This window comes from Pseudophryne corroboree, chromosome 2 (assembly GCF_028390025.1).
Source record: "Pseudophryne corroboree isolate aPseCor3 chromosome 2, aPseCor3.hap2, whole genome shotgun sequence".
NCBI classification, from domain to species: domain Eukaryota; kingdom Metazoa; phylum Chordata; class Amphibia; order Anura; family Myobatrachidae; genus Pseudophryne; species Pseudophryne corroboree.
Window position 1 is genome coordinate 240,472,552 of NC_086445.1, and position 27,102 is coordinate 240,499,653.

Below are 27,102 nucleotides of genomic sequence, written 5' to 3' on the forward strand. Positions count from 1 at the left end.
CAGAAAAATACTACACTAAAGTCTATCTACACGACAGCAGGGTTGCTGGATGACCCATGCCATTTACACGTGTGCTTCTCAAATTCAGGAGGGCCTCTCCGGGGATATGCCTCTGGTCATTATGGTGATTCTCCTGATGCACATTCAGGACATTGCACGCATCCTGTGTGATTCGCTCAAGGAGATGGGCAATATTAATGCCATGGCAGTGTCGGCGCGCAGGGCCTTGTGGTTGCGTTAGTGGATAGCGGACTGTCGAAGTCAGAAAATATTACAACACACACATTACGTACAAACACTACATAGATGGCCTCCGTGTGCGTACGTGTTCAGCTGTGATTGCACATATTCGCAAATTGCGTATGGTCCTGCGCATTAGAGCGTGGTATGAGTAATTACAGTGGAATTTGTACTCTCATGGAAAAGCCACAAAGACATATCATAAATCTAATCTATATATTGTAGAAATCCCACACTGTCTGCTTTTTCTTCTAAATAGCATGAAGATCGGTCACACATAAATTAAAACTCCCAGAGACTAAAATACAATGGCCTTATTTACACTAAGCTTTGAAATTCTATGAAGAAGGCAAAACCTTTCTTTACTAGGATAGCCGAGTTTCTATTTAAAACAATAAGTACTGGATTGTCATTGTCTCACCTGAAGACGAAAACAAACGAAGAGACAATACCCAGGAACCGAAGCTGCGAGAAACTCAATTAGCAAATAGCTAACCAAAATACAAACCAGACATTTAGAAATCTGAGATATTAACATTCATAGTTTAAACTCTTGGAGATGTATGTGTTTGTGAATATATATATATATATATATATATAATTCCCAACAAATTGTAATAGCAGGAGTATGTGTGTGTGTATACGTATATATATATATATATTGAGTATATAGATGTATGTGGATATATGTATATCTTGAGGATGGAAATAGATAATCATATCATATGTGGAATCATATTGTTCAGAGTCACGTAAACATTAATCTGATGGGAATAAGAATATTATTATATATTACCACATTAAGTTATTAATAATATCAGATTTATGTATGATTAATGTGATGGGTTTAACTGGTCATGGGTCGGGAACTCAGATGCAAACAACAGAAACCACATCTAAAGTCCTAGCCATCGCCCACTTCTAGAGCTGACCAATGATCTCCGGTGCACAGGATATGTCCCACCACCGAACCAATGGAAGAAGAGCACACAGTGTCTATTGTATTATGTTTTGATCTACTGTATAAAAGATGCCTGCTGCATGCCTGGCCACACAAGACTCACAAAGTTATCTTTCTCTAACGTCCTAGAGGATGCTGGGACTCCGTAAGGACCATAAGGAATAGATGGGCTCCGCAGGAGACATGGGCACTTTAAGAAAGACTTTAGACTCTGGGTGTGCACTGGCTCCTCCCTCTATGCCCCTCCTCCAGACCTCAGTTTTAGGCTGTGCCCAGAGGAAGATGGGTGCACTGCAGGGAGCTCTCCTGAGTTTCCTGCTAAGAAAGCATTTTGTTAGGTTTTTTTCTTATTTTCAGGGAGCTCTGCTGGCAACAGACTCCCTGCATCGAGGGACTGAGGAGAGAGGAGCAGACCTACTTAAATGATAGGCTCTGCTTCTCGGCTACTGGACACCATTAGCTCCAGAGGGAGTGGATCACAGGTTCGTCCTGGGCGTTCATCCCAGAGCCGCGCCGCCGTTCTCCTCACAGAGCCGGAAGAAACGAAGAAAGAAGACTACTGAGGCGGCAGAAGCCCTCGGGTGCTTCACTGAGGTAACGCACAGCACTGCAGCTGTGCGTCATTGCTCCCATACACCTCACACACTCCGGTCACTGTAAGGGTGCAGGGCGCAGGGGGGGCGCCCTGGGCAGCAATAGAATACCTCTCCTATGGCAAATGACTATATACATGTACAGGTGGGCACTGTACATGTATATAAAAGAGCCCCCGCCATATTTTATTAAGTTTGAGCGGGACAGAAGCCCTCCGCCGAGGGGGCGGGGCTTCTCCGTCAGCACTCACCAGTGCCATTTTCTCTCCACAGCACCGCTGAGAGGAAGCTCCCCGGATTCTCCCAAGCTTGACACACGGTGAAAGAGGGTTTTAAAGTAGAGGGGGGGGGGCACATAATTGGCGATTATACATTACAGCAGCGCTACTGGGTAAACATTCTGTGTTTTTCTCCGGGGTCATATAGCGCTGGGGTGTGTGCTGGCATACCCTCTCTCTGTCTCTCCAAAGGGCCTAAAGGGGAACCTGTCTTCAGAAAAGAGTTTCCCTGTGTGTGTGGAGTGTGTCGGTACGCGTGTGTCGACATGTTTGACGATGAAGGCTCGCCTAAGGAGGAGGGGGAGTGCATGATTGTCAGGTCGCCGTCGGCAATGCCGACACCGGACTGGATGGATATGTGGAATGTCTTGAATGCTAATGTAAATTTATTGCATAAGAGATTAGACAAGACTGAGGCTAGGGATCAGTCAGGTAGTCAGACCATGCCTGTCCCAGTGGCACCGGGACCTTCTGGGTCTCAGAAACGCACATTATCCCAGATCACTGACACAGATTCCGACACTGATTCAGAGTCCAGTGTCGACTATGAGGATGCAACATTACAGCCAAAAGTGGCTAAAGGTGTCACGATCCTGACTGTAGTTCTCGTATTTGGTGACTTACCCCTGCCATCTGTCCTGGATCCTGTGCCGTTTTGCTCACTGAGATAAACAGTTTGTCAGCACCATGAGTTTCCTGAGTCCTGAGTTCTCTGCCTGGAAGGTAATAGTTAATGAGCTCAACCTGTGATTAATCTTCGGTGTGAGTCTGAATTCAGCAATCTGAAGTTAGGCCTAAAAGCCAGCATCCTCTGTTTGTTTGCAGAAGTTCAGGCTTCAGTGTTCTCTCGGCCTGCTAGGCCTCGCTCCACTTCACAGCCTAGTGTAGAGTACTCACATGACAGTGACTGTTCACCTGACCCAGAGCTGTCCAATCCTGTGCCAGCCTGAGATTCTCTGAATCACCTGACACTGCTCACCAATCACCAAGGACCAGGAAGTATAAGTCTGAAGGCTGGAGTTGGAAACGCTGCCAGTTCCTCGTGTCACACACAGCTCTGTGTGAGCTTTGAAGCTGAGCTCCCTAAAGGTAACCCTTGTACTTCAGTTCCTGTAAAAACTCTGTTCCTTTGTTACCCAGTTTGGATTACATTTGTGTTGCCATTGATATCCAGTATTTCCACGAGTCTCAACTTAAAGGCACAGTTGCAGTGTTTCATCTTAAAGGCACAGTACGGTATTCCACAGTCTCAACTTAAAGGCACAGTTGCAGTGTTTCATCTTAAAGGCACAGTTGCAGTGTTTCATCTTAAAGGCACAGTTGCAGTCGCAGTAGTCCAGTCTCAACTGAAAACCACAGCTGCAGTATTCTACCATCACAGCCGCAGGGTTCTTCAGCCTCGTACTAGAGTTATAGCCACAGTCATCATTCTACTTTCAGTTGCGTTTCCAGTTATATCCGGTACCAGCCCGCATTACAGTTGCATCCCAGTCTCACCAGTAACCAGTCCGTCTTACTATCTTGCCAGTAACCTTGAGTACATAAGCACCTACTCCTGTGACACTATATCCAGTACAGTCTCACCTATACATTCATCATCCTGCTATCAAAGTCCCTGGTGATCCAGTGGTCAGGATACGGCCTCCTCTGCCGAGGCCCGGGTTCGATCCCCGGTCAGGGATTGCTCCTTCTTCTCACTGATTCCTACAGACCAGCCTAATATTCACATAGTCCTCCAGTTGCCCGCACAGACTTCACTAACACCGGGTTCACTAAACCACAGTCATGACAAAAGGTATTCATTACATGATCATTGCTATTAAAGAGGTTTTGCATATTACTGAGGAACCCCCTGTCCCTGACACGAGGGTACACATGTATAAAGAGAAAAAGCCTGAGATCACCTTTCCGTCCTCATTTGAGGTAAGCGAATTGTGTGAAAAGGCTTGGGAATCTCCAGACAGGAGACTACAAGTTCCCAAAAGGATTCTATGGCGTATCCCTTCCCGCAAAAGGACAGGATACGATGGGAATCTTCGCCTAAAGTAGACAAGGCGTTGACACGCTTATCCAAGAAGGTGGCACTGCCTTCCCAGGATACTGCTACCCTCAAGGATTCTGCGGATCGTAAGCAGGAAGTTACCATGAATTACATTTACACACATTCTGGTACTATTGTTAGGCCGGCTATGGCATCGGCCTGGGTTTGTAGTGCTGTCGCAGCATGGACAGATTCCTTGTCTACGGAGATTGAGACCCTAGATAAGGATACCATTCTAATGACCCTAGAGCATATCAAGGATGCTGCGTTATATATGAGGGATGCTCAAAGAGACATTTGTTTACTAAGCTCCAGAATAAATGCTATGTCTATTTCTGCTAGGCGACTCTTGTGGACCCGACAGTGGATGGGGGATGCCGACTCAAAGCGGCATATGGAGTCGTTACCTTACAAGGGGGAGGAGTTGTTTGGAGAAGGCCTCTCGGACCTTGTCTCTGCTACGGCTGGTAAATCAATTTTTTTACCTTATGTTTCCCCACAACATACTAAGAAGGCACCTCATTACCAAATGCAGTCCTTTCGTTCAAATAAAAGCAAAAAGGTACGGGTATCGTCCTTTCTTGCCAGAGGTAAAGGCAAGGGAAAAAAGCTGCACACAGCTAGTTCCCTGGAGCAGAAGTCCCCCCCTACGTCTGCAAAATCCACCGCATGACGCTGGGGCTCCCCTGGGGGGGCCAGATCAAGTGGGGGCACGTCTTCGATTTTTCAGCCACGTCTGGGTTCACTCACAGGTGGATCCCTGGGCAATAGAGATTGTTTCTCAGGGATACAGGCTGGAATTCGAAGAGATGCCTCCTCGACGGTTTTTCAAATCGGCTCTGCCAGCTTCTCCGTCAGAAAGGGAGTTAGTGTTAACTGCAATTCAAAAATTGTACCTGCAACAGGTGATAGTCAAGGTTCCTCTTCTCCAGCAAGGAAAGGGGTATTACTCAACCCTGTTTGTGATTCCGAAACCGGACGGTTCGGTCAGACCCATTTTGAATCTGAAATCACTGAACCTGTACTTGAAAAAGTTCAAGTTCAAGATGGAATCGCTCAGAGCGGTTATCGCCAGCCTGGAGGGGGGGGATTGGATGGTTTCCCTGAACATAAAGGATGCTTACCTTCATGTTCCGATTTTTCTTCCTCACCAGGCGTTTCTGAGATTTGCGGTACAGGACTGCCATTACCAATTTCAGACGTTGCCGTTTGGGCTTTCCACGGCCCCGAGAATTTTCACCAAGGTAATGGCGGAAATGATGGTGCTCCTGCGCAAGCAGGGTGTCACAATTATCCCATACTTGGACGATCTCCTCATAAAGGCGAGATCTCGAGAGAAGTTACTGGACAGCGTGTCACTGTCAGTGAGGACGTTGCAACAGCACGGCTGAATTCTCAATATTCCGAAGTCCCAGCTGGTTCCTACAACGCGTCTGACCTTTTTGTGCCTGATTCTGGACACAGAACAGAAAAAGTTTTTTCTTCCGATGGAAAAGGCTCAGGAGCTCATAGCTCTGGTCAGGAACCTATTAAAGCCAAAAAAGGTTTCAGTGCTTCACTGCACCCGTGTCCTGGGGAAGATGGTGGCATCGTACGAGGCCATCCCCTTCGGCAGGTTCCATGCGAGGACTTTTCAATGGGACCTACTGGACAAATGGTCCGGGTCTCATTTACAAATGCATCAAAGGATCACCCTGTCTCCCAGAGCCAGGATATCTCTCCTGTGGTGGCTGCACAGTGCTCACCTCCTGGAAGGCCGCAGGTTCGGCATTCAGGACTGGATCCTGGTGACCACGGACGCGAGCCTCCGAGGTTGGGGAGCAGTCACACAGGGAAGAAATTTCCAAGGACTTTGGTCAAGTCAAGAGGCTTGTCTTCACATCAACATCCTGGAACTAAGGGCCATATACAACGCCCTACGTCAAGCGGAGATCTTACTTCGCAATCGACCAGTTCTGATCCAGTCAGACAACATCACCACAGTAGCTCATGTAAACCGCCAAGGCGGCACAAGGAGCAGAGTGGCAATGGCGGAAGCCACCAGAATTCTTCGCTGGGCGAAGAATCATGTAAGCGCTCTGTCAGCAGTGGTCATTCCGGGAGTGGACAACTGGGAAGCAGACTTCCTCAACAGACAAGATCTGCATCCGGGAGAGTGGGGACTACATCAGGAAGTCTTCGCGCACATTGCAAGTCGGTGGGGACTACCCCAAATAGACATGATGGCATCCCGTCTCAACAAAAAGCTACAAAGGTATTGCGCCAGGTCAAGAGACCCTCAGGCGGTAGCTGTGGACGCCCTAGTGACACCGTGGGTGTTCCAGTCGGTATATGTGTTTCCTCCTCTTCCTCTCATACCCAGGGTGTTGAGGATAATAAGAAGAAGAGGAGTGAGAACAATTCTCATTGTTCCAGATTGGCCACGAAGGACCTGGTATCCGGATCTGCAAGAAATGCTCACAGAAGATCCGTGACCTCTTCCTCTAAGGCAGGACATGTTACAACAAGGTCCCTGTCTGTTCCAAGACTTACCGCGGCTGCATTTGACGGCATGGCGGTTGAACGCCGGATCCTAGCGGAAAAAGGTATTCCGGATGAGGTAATTCCTACGCTAATAAAGGCTAGGAAGGATGTGACGTCTAAACATTATCACCGAATATGGCTAAAATATGTTTCTTGGTGTGAGGCCAGGAATGCTCCTACGGAAGAATTCCATCTAGGCCGTTTTCTTCACTTCCTACAAACTGGAGTGAATTTGGGCCTAAAATTAGGCTCCATTAAAGTTCAGATTTCGGCCTTATCCATTTTCTTTCAAAAGGAATTGGCCTCTTTACCTGAAGTACAGACTTCTGTGAAGGGAGTACTGCATATTCAGCCTCCTTTTGTACCTCCGGTGGCGCCTTGGGACCTTAACGTGGTGTTAAGTTTCCTTAAGTCACATTGGTTTGAACCACTTAAAACAGTGGAGTTGAAATATCTCACTTGGAAGGTGGTCATGTTGTTAGCCTTGGCTTCGGCTAGGCGAGTTTTGGAATTGGCGGCTTTATCACATAAAAGCCCATACCTGGTTTTCCATATGGATAGAGCGGAGTTGCGGACCCGTCCTCAATTTCTACCTAAGGTGGTCTCATCCTTTCATATGAACCAACCTATTGTCTTGCCTGTGGCTACACGTGACTTGGAGGATTCCGAGTCCCTTGATGTGGTCAGGGCTTTGAAAATTTACGTGGCCAGAACGGCTAGGATCAGAAAAACAGAAGCACTGTTTGTCCTGTATGCAGCCAACAAGGTTGGCGGCCCTGCTTCAAAGCAGACTATTGCTCGCTGGATCTGTGACACGATTCAGCAGGCGCATTCTACGGCAGGATTGCCGTTACCGAAATAGGTTAAGGCCCATTCCACTAGGAAGGTGGGCTCGTCTTGGGCGGCTGCCCGAGGGGTCTTGGCACTACAGCTGTGCCGAGCTGCTACTTGGTCGGGGTCAAACACTTTTGCAAAGTTCTATAAGTTTGATACCCTTGCTGAGGAGGACCTCCTGTTTGCTCAATCGGTGCTGCAGAGTCATCCGCACTCTCCCGCCCGTTTGGGAGCTTTTGTATAATCCCCATGGTCCTTACATCCTCTAGGACGTTAGAGAAAATAAGATTTTACACTTACCGGTAAATCTATTTCTCGTAGTTCGTAGAGGATGCTGGGCGCCCGTCCCAAGTGCGGACTTCTGCTGCAAGACTTAGTTATTGCTTACATAAGGGTTATATTATAGTTCATCGGTTTGGACCGAGACTATGTTGTTTGTTCATACTGTTAACTGGGTAGTTTATCACAAGTTATACGGTGTGATTGGTGTGGCTGGTATGAATCTTGCCCTTGGATTAGCAAAAATCCTTTCCTCGTACTGTCCATCTCCTCTGGGCACAGTTTCTGTAACTGAGGTCTGGCGAAGGGGCATAGAGGGAGGAGCCAGTGCACACCCAGAGTCTAAAGTCTTTCTTAAAGTGCCCATGTCTCCTGCGGAGCCCGTCTATTCCCCATGGTCCTTACGGAGTCCCAGCATCCTCTACGGACTACGAGAAATAGATTTACCGGTAAGTGTAAAATCTTATTATCTAGATGACAGAGGACCAGACTGGGTAGCGTGGCGATATCCAAACAAGTATGTATCATTGACTGTAGCCATTATTCTTTTGTATTGTATTGCTTTGTTATTGTAACCCCCTTTCAGTAATAATACGCTGTGGTGTCGGAACCCAGTAGTTTAATTACAATCTGGTGTCGTGTCTTCCTTTCCCTGCTAAGGTTTAAAGTGTATTATTATCGCATTGCATAGCTGTTAAGGGTTCACGGTGTATCATTGGGTGTGTACGCGCTGTGTGTACTTTGTACAGGCAGCGCGGCGTTTGTACGCAAAGTCCGTACTTGGTATGGGACTCTGTACGCTAACGGTGTAAAAGTCCGTAGGTTGCGGATTAAGTATAGCGGCCGCAGCGGCTTCATTTAAAGTGTATGAAATGTCTTTTTAAAGTGTTGATTTTAGTCTTGTATGAAAATCAGCATTCTCAGGACGCAGAGTCCAAGTGCAGTGTGGAATCTCTCCCATTTTCGGGGGAATGGCTCTTTGGGGTTGAGTTGGATACATGGATTTCCAAAGTTACTGCAGGGAACTCCACGTTTCTCCCCCCTGGGGCCTCGCCGGCTAGGCGTTCCTACCCGGGGCCGTCTGTTCAGTCCTTTTGGTCTAACAGATTTCGATCTAGGGCCAGAGGTGCCTCCAATGCGGCTAGACGCACCACAGGTAAGACGAAGTCGAAGACATGCAAACACCGGTTCTCAGGATCAGAGCACCAGTTCTGCTTCCACTAAGTCCTCAGCATGACGGTGACCACCCACCCCGAGGTAATGTCAAGGTGGGAGCTCGACTGCGTCACTTCAGGATACATGGGTCAAGGACCTAATTTCTCAAGGCTACAAGCTGGAGTTCGATGGTGTTCCTCCCCAGCGATTTTTCAAATCAAGCTTACCAGCTTTGGAGGATACGCAAGTTACGTTGCAACAGGCCATCCAAAAGTTGGTCCAGTCCTACGTCATTGTTCCAGTACCAATACCATAACGACGGAAGGGTTATTACTCCAACCTTTTTGTGGTACCGAAGCCGGACAGTTCGGTAAGACCTATTTTGAATCTAAAGTCCTTGAAGCCTTACCTAAAGGTTTTCAAGTTCAAAATGGAATCCTTGAGAGCAGTGATTGCAGGCCTGTAAGAACAGGAATTCATGGTTTCCTTGGATATCAAGGACGCCTACCTTCATATTCCAATTTGGCCACCTCATCAGGCTTATCTGAGGTTTACCCTACTGGACGATCACTACCAGTTCCAGGCACTGCCCTTTGGCCTGTCCACAGTTCCGAGGATATTCACAAAGGTAATGGCGGGGATGATGTTTCAGTTCCGGGTCCAGGGGGTCAATGTTGTCCCTTACCTGGACGATCTCCTGATAAAAGCAAGATCCAGGGAGCTTTTATTGTTCCACATCGACCGCACTATCCAACTTCTGTCACACCATGGGTGGATTCTAAATTTACAGAAGTCCCACCTGGAGCCAGCTCAGCGGCTCCTGTTCCTGGGGATATTACTGGATACTGTGGCCCAGAAAATGTTCCTTCCGGAGGACAAAGCGAGAACACTTCAGGAGATGGTCCGCATTGTGCTCCGACCTGCTCAAGTATCCATCCATCTTGGCATAAGATTGTTGGGGAAAATGGTTGCCTCATACGAGGCAATCCAATATGGGAGGTTCCATGCCAGAACATTTCAATTGGATCTCCTGAGCAAGTGGTCCGGATCACATCTACAGATGCACCAGATGATACGGCTGTCACCTCAGGCCAGGATTTCCCTCCTGTGGTGACTGTAGTCCTCCAATCTCCTGGAAGGCTGAAGTTTCAGGATTCAGGATTGGATCCTCCTCACATCGGATGCGAGTCTGAGAAGATGGGGAGCGGTCACCCAAGGGGCTCAGTTCCAGGGCATGTGGTCAGCCCACGAAGCCCTCCTTCCGATCAACATTCTGGAACTTCGAGCGATCTACAATGCTCTGCTTCAGGCCTCTCCTCTGCTCAAGGATCACGCGATCCAAGTACAGTCGGACAACGCCACAGCATTGGTGTACATCAGTCGGCAAGGAGGGACGAAAAGCAAAGCCTGCATGCCAGAGGTGTCAAAAATACTCAAGAGGAGGAAAAAAGGTATACAGTGCTCATTGACACAGTCTAATCTAAAAAAGTGAGTATTTAATAATAGGTTTTTTAAAAAAAGACTTAGACAGTTAAAAAACATGCAATCTAAGATGTAATGTGTCTCAATATTGACTTCAGGTGGACTTAAAAATCTATTAATACTAACACCAACTGGTATGCTAGGCACTCATCAACATATTTAAAACCAGCACATATACAGTCATAAAAACGGACCAGATGTATAATAATTCATCCAATTGGATGTGGTTACCAAGTCTGTGTTCCGTTTAAAGAGGCTCCCGTAAGGTACAAGTCCGTATGGCAACGGCGACAATTGTTGGGGTCCTGGTTCACAGTTCACTCGAAACTCCGTGTTCCATTGTGTGGGTTCTCCTATGGATGTAATAGGCAATGGCGATGCCAGTAGGAGTCCTGGTTCACGGAGACAAGAAGAATGCAGAGTCCTGACTGTAGATGGTGGCGTGGTGATGGTGCTGGTTGGCAAATGTCCACACAGGTCTCAACTTAACGCGTTTCACTGCTCCAGGCAGCTTTGTCAAAGGTGATGTGACATTGAGGCTGATAACCCTTTTATAGAGGAAGTGATGTAATCATTGGAGACAGCTGGTACTTGATTGTTATACTAAACATATTGATAAAATAATACAAAGATGGATCTGGTGTTTAGTGCTTATGTTAAGGAGTCATTACAAATGAGTAATTAGCAAAAACGAAGCTGGAGACGAGAAAAAGTGGTTGTTTTTATTATTTAATTATTCATATGGATTCCGATCATGTGATCTCTGGTCGAATAGCAACCAATGAGGAATTACCTGTCAGTCATGTGGGGATATCACATGATTATCAAATGAGGAAGCATTGTTATGGGGGCTTTTTAACAGGTTTGAAGTTTCAGTTGGAACGCATGATGTTCCGGTCACGTGATCGGACAATTGCCGGTCACGTGACTGTGATCTCGCGTTGATTGGCACTGCACATAGCGTGACTTGTTGGACGTGTTGGGTCGGGAGTGATCATCGTGTCAGAGTTATCACGTCAATGTCACGTGATCGGACTGTTGCCGATCACGTGACTGTGATCACATGTTATTACGTTCCAATCGGAGCGGTTGGATGATGGATGGTAAACTGAATCGGTCGCTAGGTGACCGATGGGTTCATATGTGAAACTATAGTACTGTCTAAAGATATATAATCACAATTACTTCCGAGCTGGTTTAGTTTCTTTATGCATTAATTAAATAGATATACGGCAAAGGAATATCAAGGAACATGTTTTTGGTCAATAACCGAGTACTAAATAGTTTCCTATATTAAAATTTATTAAATGAAATAATATGGCAAAGGAGAGGAAAGAAGGTTTAACCTATCTTAAATGGCTAGGTGACATATCCAAGTGGATCCAACTCACTGTCATTAATTATGAATATAAATGTTCACGTAAATAGTATCCCTCAAGTTCATTTAAATGGTAAATACCATTAGGTTCATTATAAATCAAATGGATCAATGGACATGGTACTACATGATCTATATATGTGAACATTAATACAGGCACTATATTTAAAATAAATAGTATACTGATAAGTATAGCAAAGCTATGTTTTAATTAATGCTGTACATTTATTATCATTGTTATTATTATTATTTCTATATTTTAAATTTTAATTTTTATTTTTTATTATTTTTTATATTATTATTTATTATTTATTATTTTTTATTTCTCTGACGTCCTAAGTGGATGCTGGGGACTCCGTCAGGACCATGGGGTTTAGCGGCTCCGCAGGAGACAGGGCACAAAAGTAAAAGCTTTAGGATCAGGTGGTGTGCACTGGCTCCTCCCCCTATGACCCTCCTCCAAGCCTCAGTTAGATTTTTGTGCCCGGCCGAGAAGGGTGCAATCTAGGTGGCTCTCCTAAAGAGCTGCTTAGAGTAAAAGTTTGTTAGGTTTTTTATTTTCAGTGAGTCCTGCTGGCAACAGGCTCACTGCTACGAGGGACTTAGGGGAGAGAAGTGAACTCACCTGCGTGCAGGATGGATTGGCTTCTTAGGCTACTGGACACCATTAGCTCCAGAGGGAGTCGGAACACAGGTCTCACCCTGGGGTTCGTCCCGGAGCCGCGCCGCCGACCCCCCTTGCAGATGCCGAAAAGTGAAGGTCCAGAAACGGCGGCAGAAGACTCTTCAGTCTTCATAAGGTAGCGCACAGCACTGCAGCTGTGCGCCATTGTTGTCAGCACACTTCATAGCAGCGGTCACTGAGGGTGCAAGGCGCTGGGGGGGGGGCGCCCTGGGCAGCAATGATAGTACCTTATTCTGGCTAAAAATACATCACATATAGCCCCTGGGGGCTATATGGATGTATTTAACCCCTGCCAGGTCTCAGAAAAACGGGAGAAGAAGCCCGCCGAAAAGGGGGCGGGGCCTATTCTCCTCAGCACACAGCGCCATTTTCCCTCACAGAAATGCTGGTGGGAAGGCTCCCAGGCTCTCCCCTGCACTGCACTACAGAAACAGGGTTAAAACAGAGAGGGGGGGCACTTATTTGGCGATATGTATATATATATTAAAATGCTATAAGGGAAAAACACTTATATAAAGGTTGTCCCTGTATAATTATAGCGTTTTTGGTGTGTGCTGGCAAACTCTCCCTCTGTCTCCCCAAAGGGCTAGTGGGGTCCTGTCCTCTATCAGAGCATTCCCTGTGTGTGTGCTGTGTGTCGGTACGTGTGTGTCGACATGTATGAGGACGATGTTGGTGAGGAGGCGGAGCAATTGCCTGAAATGGTGATGTCACTCTCTAGGGAGTCGACACCGGAATGGATGGCTTATTTAAGGAATTACGTGATAATGTCAACACGCTACAAGGTCGGTTGACGACAAGAGACGGCCGGCAAACAAATTAGTACCTGTCCAGGCGTCTCAAACACCGTCAGGGGCTGTAAAACGCTCATTTACCTCAGTCGGTCGACACAGACACGGACACTGACTCCAGTGTCGACGGTGAAGAAACAAACGTATTTTCCTTTAGGGCCACACGTTACATGTTAAGGGCAATGAAGGAGGTGTTACATATTTCTGATACTACAAGTACCACAAGAAGGGTATTATGTGGGGTGTGAAAAAACTACCTGTAGTTTTTCCTGAATCAGATAAATTAAATGAAGTGTGTGATGATGCGTGGGTTTCCCCCGATAGAAAATTATTGGCGGTATACCCTTTCCCGCCAGAAGTTAGGGCGCGTTGGGAAACACCCTTTAGGGTGGATAAGGCGCTCACACGCTTATCAAAACAAGTGGCGGTACCGTCCCCAGATAGGGCCGCCCTCAAGGAGCCAGCTGAGAGGCTGGAAAATATCCTAAAAAGGTATATACACACATACTGGTGTTATACTGCGACCAGCGATCGCCTCAGCCTGGATGTGCAGAGCTGGGGTGGCTTGGTCGGATTCCCTGACTGAAAATATTGATACCCTTGACAGGGACAGTATTTTATTGACTATAGAGCATTTAAAGGATGCATTTCTATATATGCGAGATGCACAGAGGGATATTTGCACTCTGGCATCAAGAGTAAGTGCGATGTCCATATCTGCCAGAAGATGTTTATGGACACGACAGTGGTCAGGTGATGCAGATTCCAAACGGCACATGGAAGTATTGCCGTATAAGGGGGAGGAGTTATTTGGGGTCGGTCCATCGGACCTGGTGGCCTCGGCAACAGCTGGAAAATCCACCTTTTTTCCCCCAAATCACATCTCAGCAGAAAAAGACACCGTCTTTTCAGCCTCATTCCTTTCGTCCCCATAAGGGCAAGCGGGCAAAAGGCCAGTCATATCTGCCCAGGGAGAAGCCCTCCACAGCTTCTGCCAAGTCCTCAGCATGACGCTGGGGCCGTACAAGCGGACTCAAGTGCGGTGGGGGGTCGTCTCAAGAGTTTCAGCGCGTAGTGGGCTCACTCGCAAGTGGACCCCTGGATCCTACAAGTAGTATCCCAGGGGTACAGACTGGAGATTCGAGACGTCTCCCCCTCGCAGGCTCCTGATGTCTGCTTTACCAACGTCTTCCTCCGACAGGGAGGCAGTATTGGAAACAATTCACAAGCTGTATTCCCAGCAGGTGATAATCAAAGTACCCCTCCTACAACAAGGAAAGGGGTATTATTCCACACTATATTGTGGTACTGAAGCCAGACGGCTCGGTGAGACCTATTCTAAATGGGAAATCTTTGAACACTTACATACAAAGGTTCAAATCAAGATGGAGTCACTCAGAGCAGTGATAGCGAACCAGGAAGAAGGGGACTATATGGTGTCCCTGGACATCAAGGATGCTTACCTCCATGTCCCAAATTGCCCTTCTCACCAAGGGTACCTCAGGTTCGTGGTACGGAACTGTCACTATCAGTTTCAGACGCTGCCGTTTGGATTGTCCACGGCACCCCAGGTCTTTACCAAAGTAATGGCCGAAATGATGATTCTTCTTCAAAGAAAAGGCGTCTTAATTATCCCTTACTTGGACGATCTCCTGATAAGGGCAAGGTCCAGAGAACAGTTGGAAGTCGGAGTAGCACTATCTCAAGTAGTTCTACGACAGCACGGGTGGATTCTAAATATCCAAAATCGCAGCCGTTTCCGACGACACGTCTGCTGTTCCTAGGGATGGTTCTGGACACAGTCCAGAAAAAGGTGTTTCTCCCGGAGGAGAAAGCCAGTGAGTTATCCGAGCTAGTCAGGAACCTCCTAAAACCAGGAAAAGTGTCAGTGCATCATTGCACAAGAGTCCTGGGAAAAATGGTGGCTTATTACGAAGCGATTCCATTCGGCAGATTCCACGCAAAAACTTTTCAGTGGGATCTGCTGGACAAATGGTCCGGATCGCATTTCAGATGCATCAGCGGATAACCCTATCTCCAAGGACAAGGGTGTCTCTCCTGTGGTGGTTACAGAGTGCTCATCTTCTAGAGGGCCGCAGATTCGGCATTCAGGATTGGATGCTGGTGACCACGGAGGCCAGCCTGAGAGGCTGGGGAGCAGTCACACAGGGAAGAAATTTCCAGGGAGTGTGATCAAGTCTGGAGATTTTTCTCCACATAAATATACTGGAGCTAAGGGCAATTTACAATGCTCTAAGCTTAGCAAGACCTCTGCTTCAAGGTCAGCCGGTATTGATCCAGTGGGACAACATCACGGCAGTCGCCCACGTAAACAGACAGGGCGGCACAAGAAGCAGGAGGGCAATGGCAGAAACTGCAAGGATTTTTCGCTGGGCGGAAAATCATGTGATAGCACTGTCAGCAGTGTTCATTCCGGGAGTGGACAACTGGGAAGCAGACTTCCTCAGCAGGCACAACCTCCAACCGGGAGAGTGGGGACTTCATCGGGAAGTCTTCCACATGATTGTGAACCGTTGGAAAAGACCAAAGGTGGACATGATGGCGTCCCGCCTGAACAAAAAACTGGACAAGTATTGCGCCAGGTCAAAAGACCCTCAGGCAATAGCTGTGGACGTTCTGGTAACACCGTGGGTGTACCAGTCGGTGTATGTCTTCCCTCCTCTGCTTCTCATACCCAAGGTATTGAGAATTATAAGACGTAGAGGAGTAAGAACTATACTCGTGGCTCCGGATTGGCCAAGAAGGACTTGGTACCCGGAACTTCAAGAGATGCTCACAGAGGACTCATGGCCTCTGCCGCTAAGAAGGGACTTGCTTCAGCAAGTACCATGTCTGTTCCAAGACTTACCGCGGCTGCGTTTGACGGCATGGCGGTTGAACACCGGATCCTAAGGGAAAAAGGCATTCCGGAAGAGGTCATTCCTACCCTGGTCAAAGCCAGGAAGGAGGTGACCGCACAACATTATCACCACATGTGGCGAAAATATGTTGCGTGGTGTGAGGCCAGGAAGGCCCCATGAAGAAATTTCAACTCGGTCGTTTCCTACATTTCCTGCAAACAGGAGTGTCTATGGGCCTCAAATTGGGGTCCATTAAGGTTCAAAATTTCGGCCCTGTAGATTTTCTTCCAGAAAGAATTGGCTTCAGTTCCTGGAGTCCAGAAGTTTGTCAAGGGAGTACTGCATATACAACCCCCTTTTGTGCCTCCAGTGTCACTGTGGGATCTCAACGTAGTTCTGGGATTCCTAAAATCACATTGGTTTAAACCGCTCAAATCTGTGGATTTGAAATATCTCACAGGGAAAGTGACCATGCTGTTGGCCCTGGCCTCGGCCAGGCGAGTGTCAGAATTGGCGGCGTTTGTCTCAAAAAAGCCCATATCTGATTGTCCATTCGGACAGGGCAGAGCTGCGGACTCATCCCCAGTTTCTCCCTAAGGTGGTGTCAGTGTTTCACCCGAACCAGCTTATTGTGGTACCTGCGGCTACTAGGGACTTGGAGGACTCCAAGTTGCTAGATGTTGTCAGGGCCCTGAAAATATAGTTTCCAGGACGGCTGGAGTCAGGAAAACTGACTTGCTGTTATCCTGTATGCACCCAACAAACTGGGTGCTCTTGCTTCTAAGCAGACGATTGCTAGTTGGATGTGTAGTACAATTCAGCTTGCACATTCTGTGGCAGGCCTGCCACAGCCAAAATATGTAAATGCCCATTCCACAAGGAAGGTGGGCTCATCTTGGGCGGCTGCCCGAGGGGTCTCGGCTTTACAACTTTGCCGAGCTGATACTTGGTCAGGGGCACACCCTGACTGAGGAGGACCTGGAGTTCTCTCATTCGGTGCTGCAGAGTCATCCGCACTCTCCCGCCCGTTTGGGAGCTTTGGTATAATCCCCATGGTCCTGACGGAGTCCCCAGCATCCACTTAGGACGTCAGAGAAAATAAGAATTTACTTACCGATAATTCTATTTCTCGTAGTCCGTAGTGGATGCTGGGCGCCCATCCCAAGTGCGGATTGTCTGCAATACTTGTACATAGTTATTGTTACAAAAATCGGGTTATTATTGTTGTGAGCCATCTTTTCAGATGCTCCGCTGTTATCATGCTGTTAACTGGGTTCAGATCACAGGTTGTACAGTGTGATTGGTGTGGCTGGTATGAGTCTTACCCGGGATTCAAAATCCTTCCTTATTGTGTACGCTCGTCCGGGCACAGTATCCTAACTGAGGCTTGGAGGAGGGTCATAGGGGGAGGAGCCAGTGCACACCACCTGATCCTAAAGCTTTTACTTTTGTGCCCTGTCTCCTGCGGAGCCGCTAAACCCCATGGTCCTGACGGAGTCCCCAGCATCCACTACGGACTACGAGAAATAGAATTATCGGTAAGTAAATTCTTATTATTCTTATTATTATTATTCCCATTAAGACTAAAATTAAGTTCGCTATATATCAGATAATTAAACAGGCTTATTATTCCGTGGCGTGTGTCTGTAGACATTAATCCTATAATTATGTTTGATATAAATATTGAATTTAAGATAAATAATATACTAGTAGATCTATCAGATCCATATTTTAATATTAAGTTAGTGCTATAGGATTATATTATTAGTATTACTATTTTTATACGTGTTTTTTGTTTTCATTTTTAGTGTTTTTATTGTTGTTTTTATATTTATTTTTGTTATTATTCTTATTAAAATGTTTAATCTTTTTGTCCTTGATATATTTCAAAAGTATTTAATGTGCTAAAGGATCTAATGTGAGGTGCTTACTTCTAATTTGTGTGTAAATATTTAAGTTTCTGATATAGATAATTGATAGATACTTAATGACTGAATAGAGAGAGATAATAGATTATATTATATCGTATATTAACTGTTCTTTATTCTTTATCCAAATCCGAAGATACCACAGTTGTGTCAACAAGGGGGCGATTCATAGTATGGTGTTAAGTTCTAATGCTTCATTAAGACCTTCAGGATGTAGGGAGTTTAGTTGAAAGGTCCAATATATCTCTTGTTTACAGAGTTTTCCAAATCTGTCTCCTCCTCTTTTGGTGATGGGAATGTGTTCATGACCGATCATTTTTAGGCTTTCCGGGTTCCCCTGATGGTGTTTAGTGAAATGTCTTGGGATGCTATGATTAGTTAATTTATTGAGGATATTTCTCCTATGTTCAGTAAAGCTAGTTTTTAATGACCTTGTGGTCCGACCCACATATAATAAATTGCATCCGCAAATTAAGACATATACTACCCAGCTTGTATCGCATGTGATAAAGCTGGTAATGCTGATATCTCTATCAGTGATTGTTTTGGGCAATTTTGTAGTTTTATTTAGTGCATGTTTGCAAGTGATGCATTTGTTTTTACTGCATTTATAGAATCCTGTTTGTTTTGGGAACCAGGAGCACATATTTTTGGACGCCAATTGTACATTAGAAGGAGGTTTTTTCATACAACTGGGGGCCAAATAAGAGCCCAAAGATCGTTTTTTTTTTTAAGATAAACCGAGGTTTGGGCGGTAAAAGGTCCTTCAAGATAGTATCATATCTAAGGATGTTATAATTATTATTAATTATTTGTTTAATTTCATTAGAGCAGTTGTTAAATGTGGAGCTAAAAGACAATTCATATTGTTGAGGTTTTAGTTTGGACTTGGATTTTATTTGGAGGAGTTGATTCCTGTCCATTTTGTTTACTTCCTCTAGAGCTCTACACAATAGTTCTTTTGGGTAACCTCTGTTCTCAAAGGCTATCAACATGTCAGAAGCTTGCTTATGAAAAACAGAGTCAGATGAACAATTTCTCCTTATGCGCATAAGCTGGCCTTTTGGAATATTTATCTTCCATGGGATATAATGAGCGCTTTTATAATGTAGGTAAGCATTGCTTCCTACTTCTTTAATGTGGTTGGAAGTTTGAATATGACCTTCTATAATATTAAGGGTCACATCCAGGAAGGAAATGTGCGTGGGGTGATAAGAATGAGTGAAGGTTAAATTAAAGTAATTGGCATTGAGAAAAGTGACAAAGTTGAGTGCTGACTGTGAATCCCCATCCCAAATAAAAAATAGATCGTCTATGTAACGGCCATAGAAAACCAGGTGCACGCCATGGCCGCCCCCCCCACACAAGGCGGTCTTCGACCGCTCCCATATAGAGGTTGGCATACCCGGGCGCAAACCTGGTTCCCATGGCCGTTCCCATGACTTGGAGAAAAATGGTGTCCGAAAAAAGAAAATAGTTGTGCTGGAGAATGTGGAGGATGGAATCTGTGATGAATTGTCTATGTCTCTCTGTGAGGTCTCCATCTTGATCTAATTTTTCTTTTATTATTTGAACACCCAAGGTGTGTGGGATGTTAGAGTAAAGACTCTGGACATCCAGAGTGAGGAAAGCATATGTTGGTTTCCACTGGATATTTTGAATTAATTGAATGAAATGTGTAGTATCTCGTATATGGGACCTCAACAGAGAGACCCGGGGTTGAAGAAAGCTGTCAACATAGGCAGACAAATTGGAAGTGAGAGAGTTGATACCGGAAATAATAGGGCGACCCGGGGGTGAAGTGAGGGACTTGTGAATTTTCGGAAGGTGATAATAGATGGGAATGGTGGGGAATGGGGGAAATAAAAATCTATATTCCTCCCTGGATATGACCCCTTCTTCCACTGCTTCCCGGAGTAAGTTTTCCAGATCTGAAGAAAATAGAACGGATGGGTCTTTGGGTAATTTTTTATAGAAGTTCTGATTTTCTAATTGTCTGGTGGCCTCTTTTATATAGTCTCCTCTGTCCTGGATAACAAGTCCGCCACCTTTGTCGGCTTCCTTGATAACCAGTGAGGTATCTTTCATTAGCCTAGTTAAGGCTTTTTTCTCCTGTTTCCCAAGGTTGCTTTTTATCCGACTGTTCTTTTTGGTATTTTGTGTACACATCGTCCTAAAGTTGTCAAGTGTAGTCCTATAGAAGCATTCTATATTACTGCTTTTTGATGCAATAGGAAAAAAGTCTGATTTTACTTTAAAATGATCTCTGTTGATATCAAAGATTTTTTGGGTCGGGGGTGGAAGGTATGGTATCTTTTTGGTTTTCTTGATATAATTCATCAAGAATTCGGAGTATTGGGTCATCTGTCTCATCTAAGAGAATTGGAGACAGATTCGGTTCGATTTTCTCCAGACTCTTCTGTGCAAAATATCTCTTCCGGCACAAGGTCCGAATGAACCTATTTAAATCTACCAAAAGATTAAAGATGTTGGATACCGCTGTAGGAGAGAATTTTAAACCCTTTTGTAACAGGGAAATTTCATCTTTGCTTAGTACTTTGCTAGACAGGTTAAAAATACCTATGGGATTCAGAGTTTCTGTTTTGTTAAGTTGGACTCTTAGTTTCTTATATTTCTCTTTTTTCCCACCCCTTCTCCCTCTTGGCTTACACTTCTGCCTCTTTTTGGAGTTTGTTCCAGGGGGGATCGATTGTCCCACCTTGATTTGTGGTGGTCCTGTTCTAAAAAAATAGGGGAAGCAGTAGAGTCTTTAGATTGGTGCGTTCTTTGGTTAATAGTTGAATTATTTTTGGGTCTGGCCCCTAGGTGACGTTCGTCAGATCTTTCACCATTTGAGCGAGGATAGTATCTTGAGCCAGTGTTTTTTGGCCTGCGTTCCCTAGATCTAAATTGATCAGAGGAATCACGCCGTTTTAGTGAGGGACGTCTAGGGGGTGCATTCCTATTAAATTTTGGCCCAGTATGGTTAGATGAACCTTCTTGGTATTGATAGTAAGTGGATTTGTCTTGCTTTTTCTTATAAGATCTAACCTCTCCCTTGTCATAATCTTCTAGATCTCTTTTAAATTTTCTGCACTTAGTATCCGTAATAGTTTGTTCGTATTTAAGAAGCTTTTCAGTGAGTGTTCTATCATATTCCTTGAATTCCTGTGTCGTATTTTGTGGTTCTAATTTCTTCTTTAGAAATTCTATTTCATTTATTGCTGTTTTAACATTTTCATTACGGAATTGGATAATTAATTCCATAAGAACTAGAGAACATTTGTCTAGTGTATTCTCCCACTTTGCCTGAAAGTCCCCATTATCTCCAAAAATAGATGGTTTAAAAATTCGTAAACCACGTGGGATCATTTTAGTGTCTATATATTTTTGTAAATTGGTGCTATCTAGCCAGTTTCTCGTCTCCAGCTTCAAAAGATCTTCCAGCCTGAGGAAATCACCCCTAAGGGATATTACCTCAGGATGGTGACCCGTATCCTGTTCTATATCCCATTTTTGGATATATTTTTATCTCCTATGATCTCTGTTGTCAAAGTTGGAAAAGCAGCTCATCACTGCAGCCCGAGAGGACTATGTGTTGATGAAAAGTTATATATATCAAGTATATATACAGGCGCTGTGATGAGTGTGCTTTTCCTAACAGCTGAATAGATAAGGGGTAGTCAAACCCTTTCAATAACAAGAGGAGGAAAAAAGGTATACAGCGCTCATTGACACAGTGTAATCTAAAAAACTGAGTATTTAATAATAGGTTTTTTAAAAAAAGACTTAGACAGTTAAAAAACATGCAATCTAAGATGTAATGTGTCTCAATATTGACTTCAGGTGGACTTAAAAATCTATTAATACTAACACCAACTGGGTTGGCACTCATTAACATATTTAAAACCAGCACATATACAGTCATAAAAACGGACCAGATGTATAATAATTCATCCAATTGGATGTGGTTACCAAGTCTGTGTTCCTTTTAAAGAGGCTCCCGTAAGGTACAAGTCCGTATGGCAATGGCGACAATTGTTGGGGTCCTGGTTCACAGTGTCAAAAATACTCCTCTGGGCGGAAAGAAATGCAAAAGCAATGTCAGCAATCTTCATTCTGGGAGTGGACAACTGGGAAGCAGACTTCCTGAGTCGTCACGATCTCCACCTGGGGGAGTGGGGGCTCCACCATCAGGTGTTTCAGCAGATCATCAACCAGTGGGGCTGCCCACAATTAGACATGATGGCTTCTCAACTCAACAAGAAGCTTTGCTGGTATTGTTCACGGACCAGGGACCCTCAGGCGAGCGCAGTAGATGCACTGACGTCGCCTTGGCCTTACCGGCTGGTCTACCTGTTTCGTCCGATTCCGTTGCTCCCAAGGGTGCTCAAGCGAATAAGAAATCAGGAAGTCCAGGCAATTCTGATTGCCCGGATTGGCCTCGATGGGCGTGGTACGTGGATCTTCTGGACATGTCCGTCGAAGTCCCTTGGCCTCTACCACTAAGAAGAGATCTTCAACAGGGGCCGCTCGTCTACCCGGACTTGCGGCAACTTTGTTTGATGGCATGGAGGTTCAGCGGAACATCCTAGCTCACAAGGGTCTGTCCAAGAAGGTTATTGCTACCATGGTTCAGGCCCGGAAACCTGTGATGTCAAAACACGATCATCATATCTGGAGAAGATATGTCTCTTGGTGCGAGGAACGCACGTATCCGCCTGCAGAGTTCCACTTGGGACGTTTCATACATTTCCTGCAGGCTGGTATAGATAAAGGCTTACGTCTGGGTTCAGTTCTCTCAATTTTCTTTCAGAAGAAATTGGCAGTGCCAGAATTAGACATTTTTGCAAGGCGTGCTCCACATACAACCTCCTTTTGTGCCGCCTACGGCACCCTGGGAGTTGAATGTGGTGTTGGTATTTCTACAGTCCTCCTGGTTTGAACCTCTGATGACTGTAGAAGACAAGTACCTCACGTGGAAGACGGTGATGTTACTGGCCCTGGCTTCTGCTAGACCTGTCTTAGAATTGGGAGCCTTATCGTGTAAAAGTCCCTACTTGGTCTTTTACAAGGACAGAGCGGAGCTCAGGACTAGGCAGCAGTTTCTGCTGAAGGTTGTCTCCACGTTTCATCTGAATCAACCTATTGTGGTTCTGTCCAGTTCTGACACTTCTGCTCCTCCGGAGGCATTGGATGCTGTGCAAACCTTGAAGATCTATGTCAATCGAACGGCTCGGATCAGAAAGACGGATTTCTTGTTCGTGCTCTATGATGTGCAGAAAATGGGTTGTCCTGCTTCGAAGCAGTCCATTGCTCGTTGGCTTAGGCTTACTATCCAACAGGCCAGCAGTCTTACCTGTACTTAGGTCTCTGAAGGCCCACTCTACAAGATCGGTGGGCTCTTCATGGGTGGCTGCTCGTGGAGTCTTGGCCTTACAACTAAGTTGAGCTGCTACCTGGTCGGGGAAGAATACTTTTGTTAAGTACTACAAGTTTGATACCCTAGCCAAAGAGGATACCCAGTTTGGGCAGGCGGTGCTGCAGCAGTCTCCGCAAGTTCCCGCCCGTTCTGGAAGCTTTGGGACGTCCCCATCGTACTAAGTCTCCCCAATATCCCTAATGGATGCTAGAGAAAATAGGATTTTAATTACCTACCGGTAAATCCTTTTCTCGTAGTCCATAAGGGATTTTGGGCGCCCGCCTCAGTGCGTTGACTTTTCTGTAGGTTCTCTCTTAAATGGTTACCTGTTCAGTTGTTGGTGTTGGTGTTGTTGTTACCAGCCGTTGCTGGTTGTTGTATGTTAGTGGTGTGCTGGTTGTGTAAATCTCACCACTCGTTGTTATGTTCCTTCTCTCATATATGTTCTTTCTCCTCCGGGCACTGTTTTACCTGTAACTGCCTGTGGGAGGGGGCAAAGAGGGGAGGAGCCAGCACACCCAGTGAAGAAATTTAAAGTGCACTGGCTCCTTTGGACCCCGTCCTACTTAGTCTCCCCAATATCCCTTATGGACTACGAGAAAAGGATTTACTGGTAATTCAAATCCTATATTTTCTTCCAGTCTTTCCGTTTTAACAGACTTGTGCACCTCTAATTGGTTACTGCATACACTTCAGCGCGATCTAAAAAGGAAAGGTATACTGTATGCCTGCTTCCTGCTATGGAAAATAAGGTATGCGGTTAGCATACCGATCATGGGGATCCCGACGGGCACCATACTGCCGCTCGTATACCAGCGAGGTAGGTGATTCCCCCTGTATGGGTGTCCATGACACCCGTAGAGGGAGAAAAGAACCTATGGCGAGCCCGCAGTGTGCTGAGCGTAGCAGCCCACAAGGGGCGTGGTTGCGCTCGCCCCCTGCCAGCATTCCACCGCTTGGTATGCCGATGTCTGTATACTGACATTCGGCATCCTGTGCTGCGGTGATTCATACCGAACCCGAAAATAATGTATGCATCACTTTTGTGCACTCTTTGTTGTCATAAAAGAAAAGCTTCCAAAACAGATTATTGTATGGCTTAAAGTATCTTTTTTATAAATTGCACCATGTTCTTAAATGGACTGCTATGCCAGTATATTTCAGTGTGATCTATAATATTGTATTAATCGTTTATATTCCCTCTTTGTGTTGCAGTCTGTAGAGCAAGAAGTCAAATTTTTGGAAGAGCAACAAGAAATGTTTCAGTTTAAATTTAAAACTTTTAGCACTGAATGTGAGTATTCTGTAACTATTGTTACAACTACTTGGTTGTACATGGCTATGAGTATATAAAAAAATACATTAAAATACATTCAGTAAAATGAAATATAGTGGGTCTTACTCGGAGAATGACGATATTGGACACAGTGGAGTGATGTTTTTCATCTGGACATGCTTCTGAGTCCTAGATAAGTACAGATTTAGCCGCATGGTAGCAGAAATGTAAGGGGCAGACCTGTACTGTGACTGGGCTGTAACAGTTGGCCCAAAAAACTTAGAGATGTTGCGGCTTATGGGAGTGTCGCGGGTATGTTGCTGAAAACGGTTCTGTACAGAGAAGGTTAATTGCTCACATAGGCGGCCATACTCAGATGGAGAAACTGCACCTACCATAGGGCTGGTGTGACCGATGGTGGAATATAAAGATGCACAATTCACTAATGTAATATCTATGGATGCTGCAAGTGGGCTTCTCAGTCTTTGCACATTCAGACACATGGATGTACACTAGGTGAAGAGCTTTGTAGCTGCAATTAGCGTAACTCTCAGACATGGAAGCGCCTGCTTCCTACTCAGGATCATACTCAGTATCTCATATCTGGCTACCTTTATTTTACACAGCAAGGACAGGTATGTATGGATTACAGCTGTATAGTCAGTATAGCGCTGAAGTTTCTAGTTGAGACCCCAATGCCTGTAAGGTATTCAGTGCAATCACATAGATGCATCTAAATGATATTCTGGAGCGCAGGGCACTAGGTCCTGGCTTTGTTGGGTTAATCTGCTATTTCTACAATATTCCAATGACAACATTCTTATTGAATGTATTGCTGGGTGGTAGGATAGAGATGCGCAAGGAAACACCCCAGATATACCGGGTCTGGGACTCCAGGTCGACAACAAAAAGGTCGACACACACCTTAGGTCGACGCCAATTGGTCGACACACCTTAGGTCGGCATGGACAAAAGGTCGACATGGACAAAAGGTCGACAGGAACAAGGTCGACATGAGTTTTTTTATGGTTTTTTTGGTGTCGTTTTCTTCGTAGAGTGACCGGGTACCCCAATTAGTGCACCGCGTCCCCTCGCATGGCTCGCTTCGCTCGCCATGCTTCGGGCATGGTACCTTCGCTCGGCACAGATTACCGTTCCAATCGTAGTCCGCATGGATCGTTAAGTATGAAAAAGTTTCAAAAAAGAAAAAAATTGTGAAAAAGTCATGTCGACCTTTTTCCATGTCGACCTTGTTCCTGTCGACCTTTTGTCCATGTCGACCTAAGGCGTGTCGACCAATTGGCGTCGACCTAAGGTGTGTCGACCTTTTTGTTGTCGACCTGGAGTCCGGATACCGATATACCTGTTATCGTCTGTGTTTTCATTTGTTCCTCGACCCAGTACTCTATATCCTGCAGCAAAGGCAAGACTTTAAAGGCATCTGCATTGGTAACCATAAAATTAAAGTTTTAGCCTTTGTTGACAACATCCTTTTCTGTTTGTCCAATTAGGCCCAGTCATTGCGACCTTTCCTACACAAAAGTATACAGTTTTATATCTTGCCTTTCCATTAATATGTTTTTGAAACGATGAATTAAACTGCCCCTCCTAGAGTAGAAATAGTCCATTTCAGTGGGCTAATAGAGTATCCCATACTTAGGGGTCCAATTCACCCAAAAAGCCATCATAGAAACATAGAAACATAGAATTTGTCGGCAGATAAGAACCACTTGGCCCATCTAGTCTGCCCCTTTTTTTTTTTTTTTATATTATTTTTATCTCTAACCTTATTTGATCCTTATTTCTTTGTAAGGATATCCTTATGTCTATCCCATGCATGTTTAAATTGCTCTACTGTCTTAGCCTCTACCACCTCTGATGGGAGGCTATTCCACTTGTCCACTACCCTTTCTGTGAAATAATTTTTCCGCAAATTTCCCCTGAACCTCCCCCCCTCCAGTCTCAGTGCATGTCCTCGTGTCCTATTGCTTCTCTTCATTTGGAGAATGTTTCCCTCCTGGACTTTGTTAAAACCCTTAATATATTTGAAAGTTTCTATCATGTCCCCCCTTTCCCTTCTCTGCTCCAAACTATACATATTGAGATTTCTTAGTCTTTCTGGGTATGTTTTGTGATGTAGGCCATGCACCAGTTTAGTTGCCCTCCTTTGTACAGTTTCTAATGTATTAATATCCTTTTGAAGATATGGCCTCCAGAACTGAATACAGTATTCTAGATGAGGCCGTACCAATGACCTATACAGTGGCATTATTACTTCTTTCTTTCTGCTGCTGATTCCTCTCCCAATGCCGCCAAGCATCTGACTAGCCTTCCTCATTGCCTTGTTACATTGCTTACCTGCCTTTAAGTCATCT

General features: G+C 45.3%; 1 protein-coding gene across 1 annotated transcript in view; it reads left to right on the forward strand.

The window, feature by feature from the left end:
* LOC135012655 (signal transducer and activator of transcription 1-alpha/beta-like) overlaps positions 1-27,102 on the forward strand; it is a 328,629-nt gene that overhangs the window by 115,363 nt on the left and 186,164 nt on the right. The window contains exon 6 of the mRNA XM_063952569.1: positions 24,667-24,745. Coding sequence (XP_063808639.1) covers positions 24,667-24,745 — 79 coding nt within the window. The remainder of the gene's footprint in view (positions 1-24,666; positions 24,746-27,102) is intronic.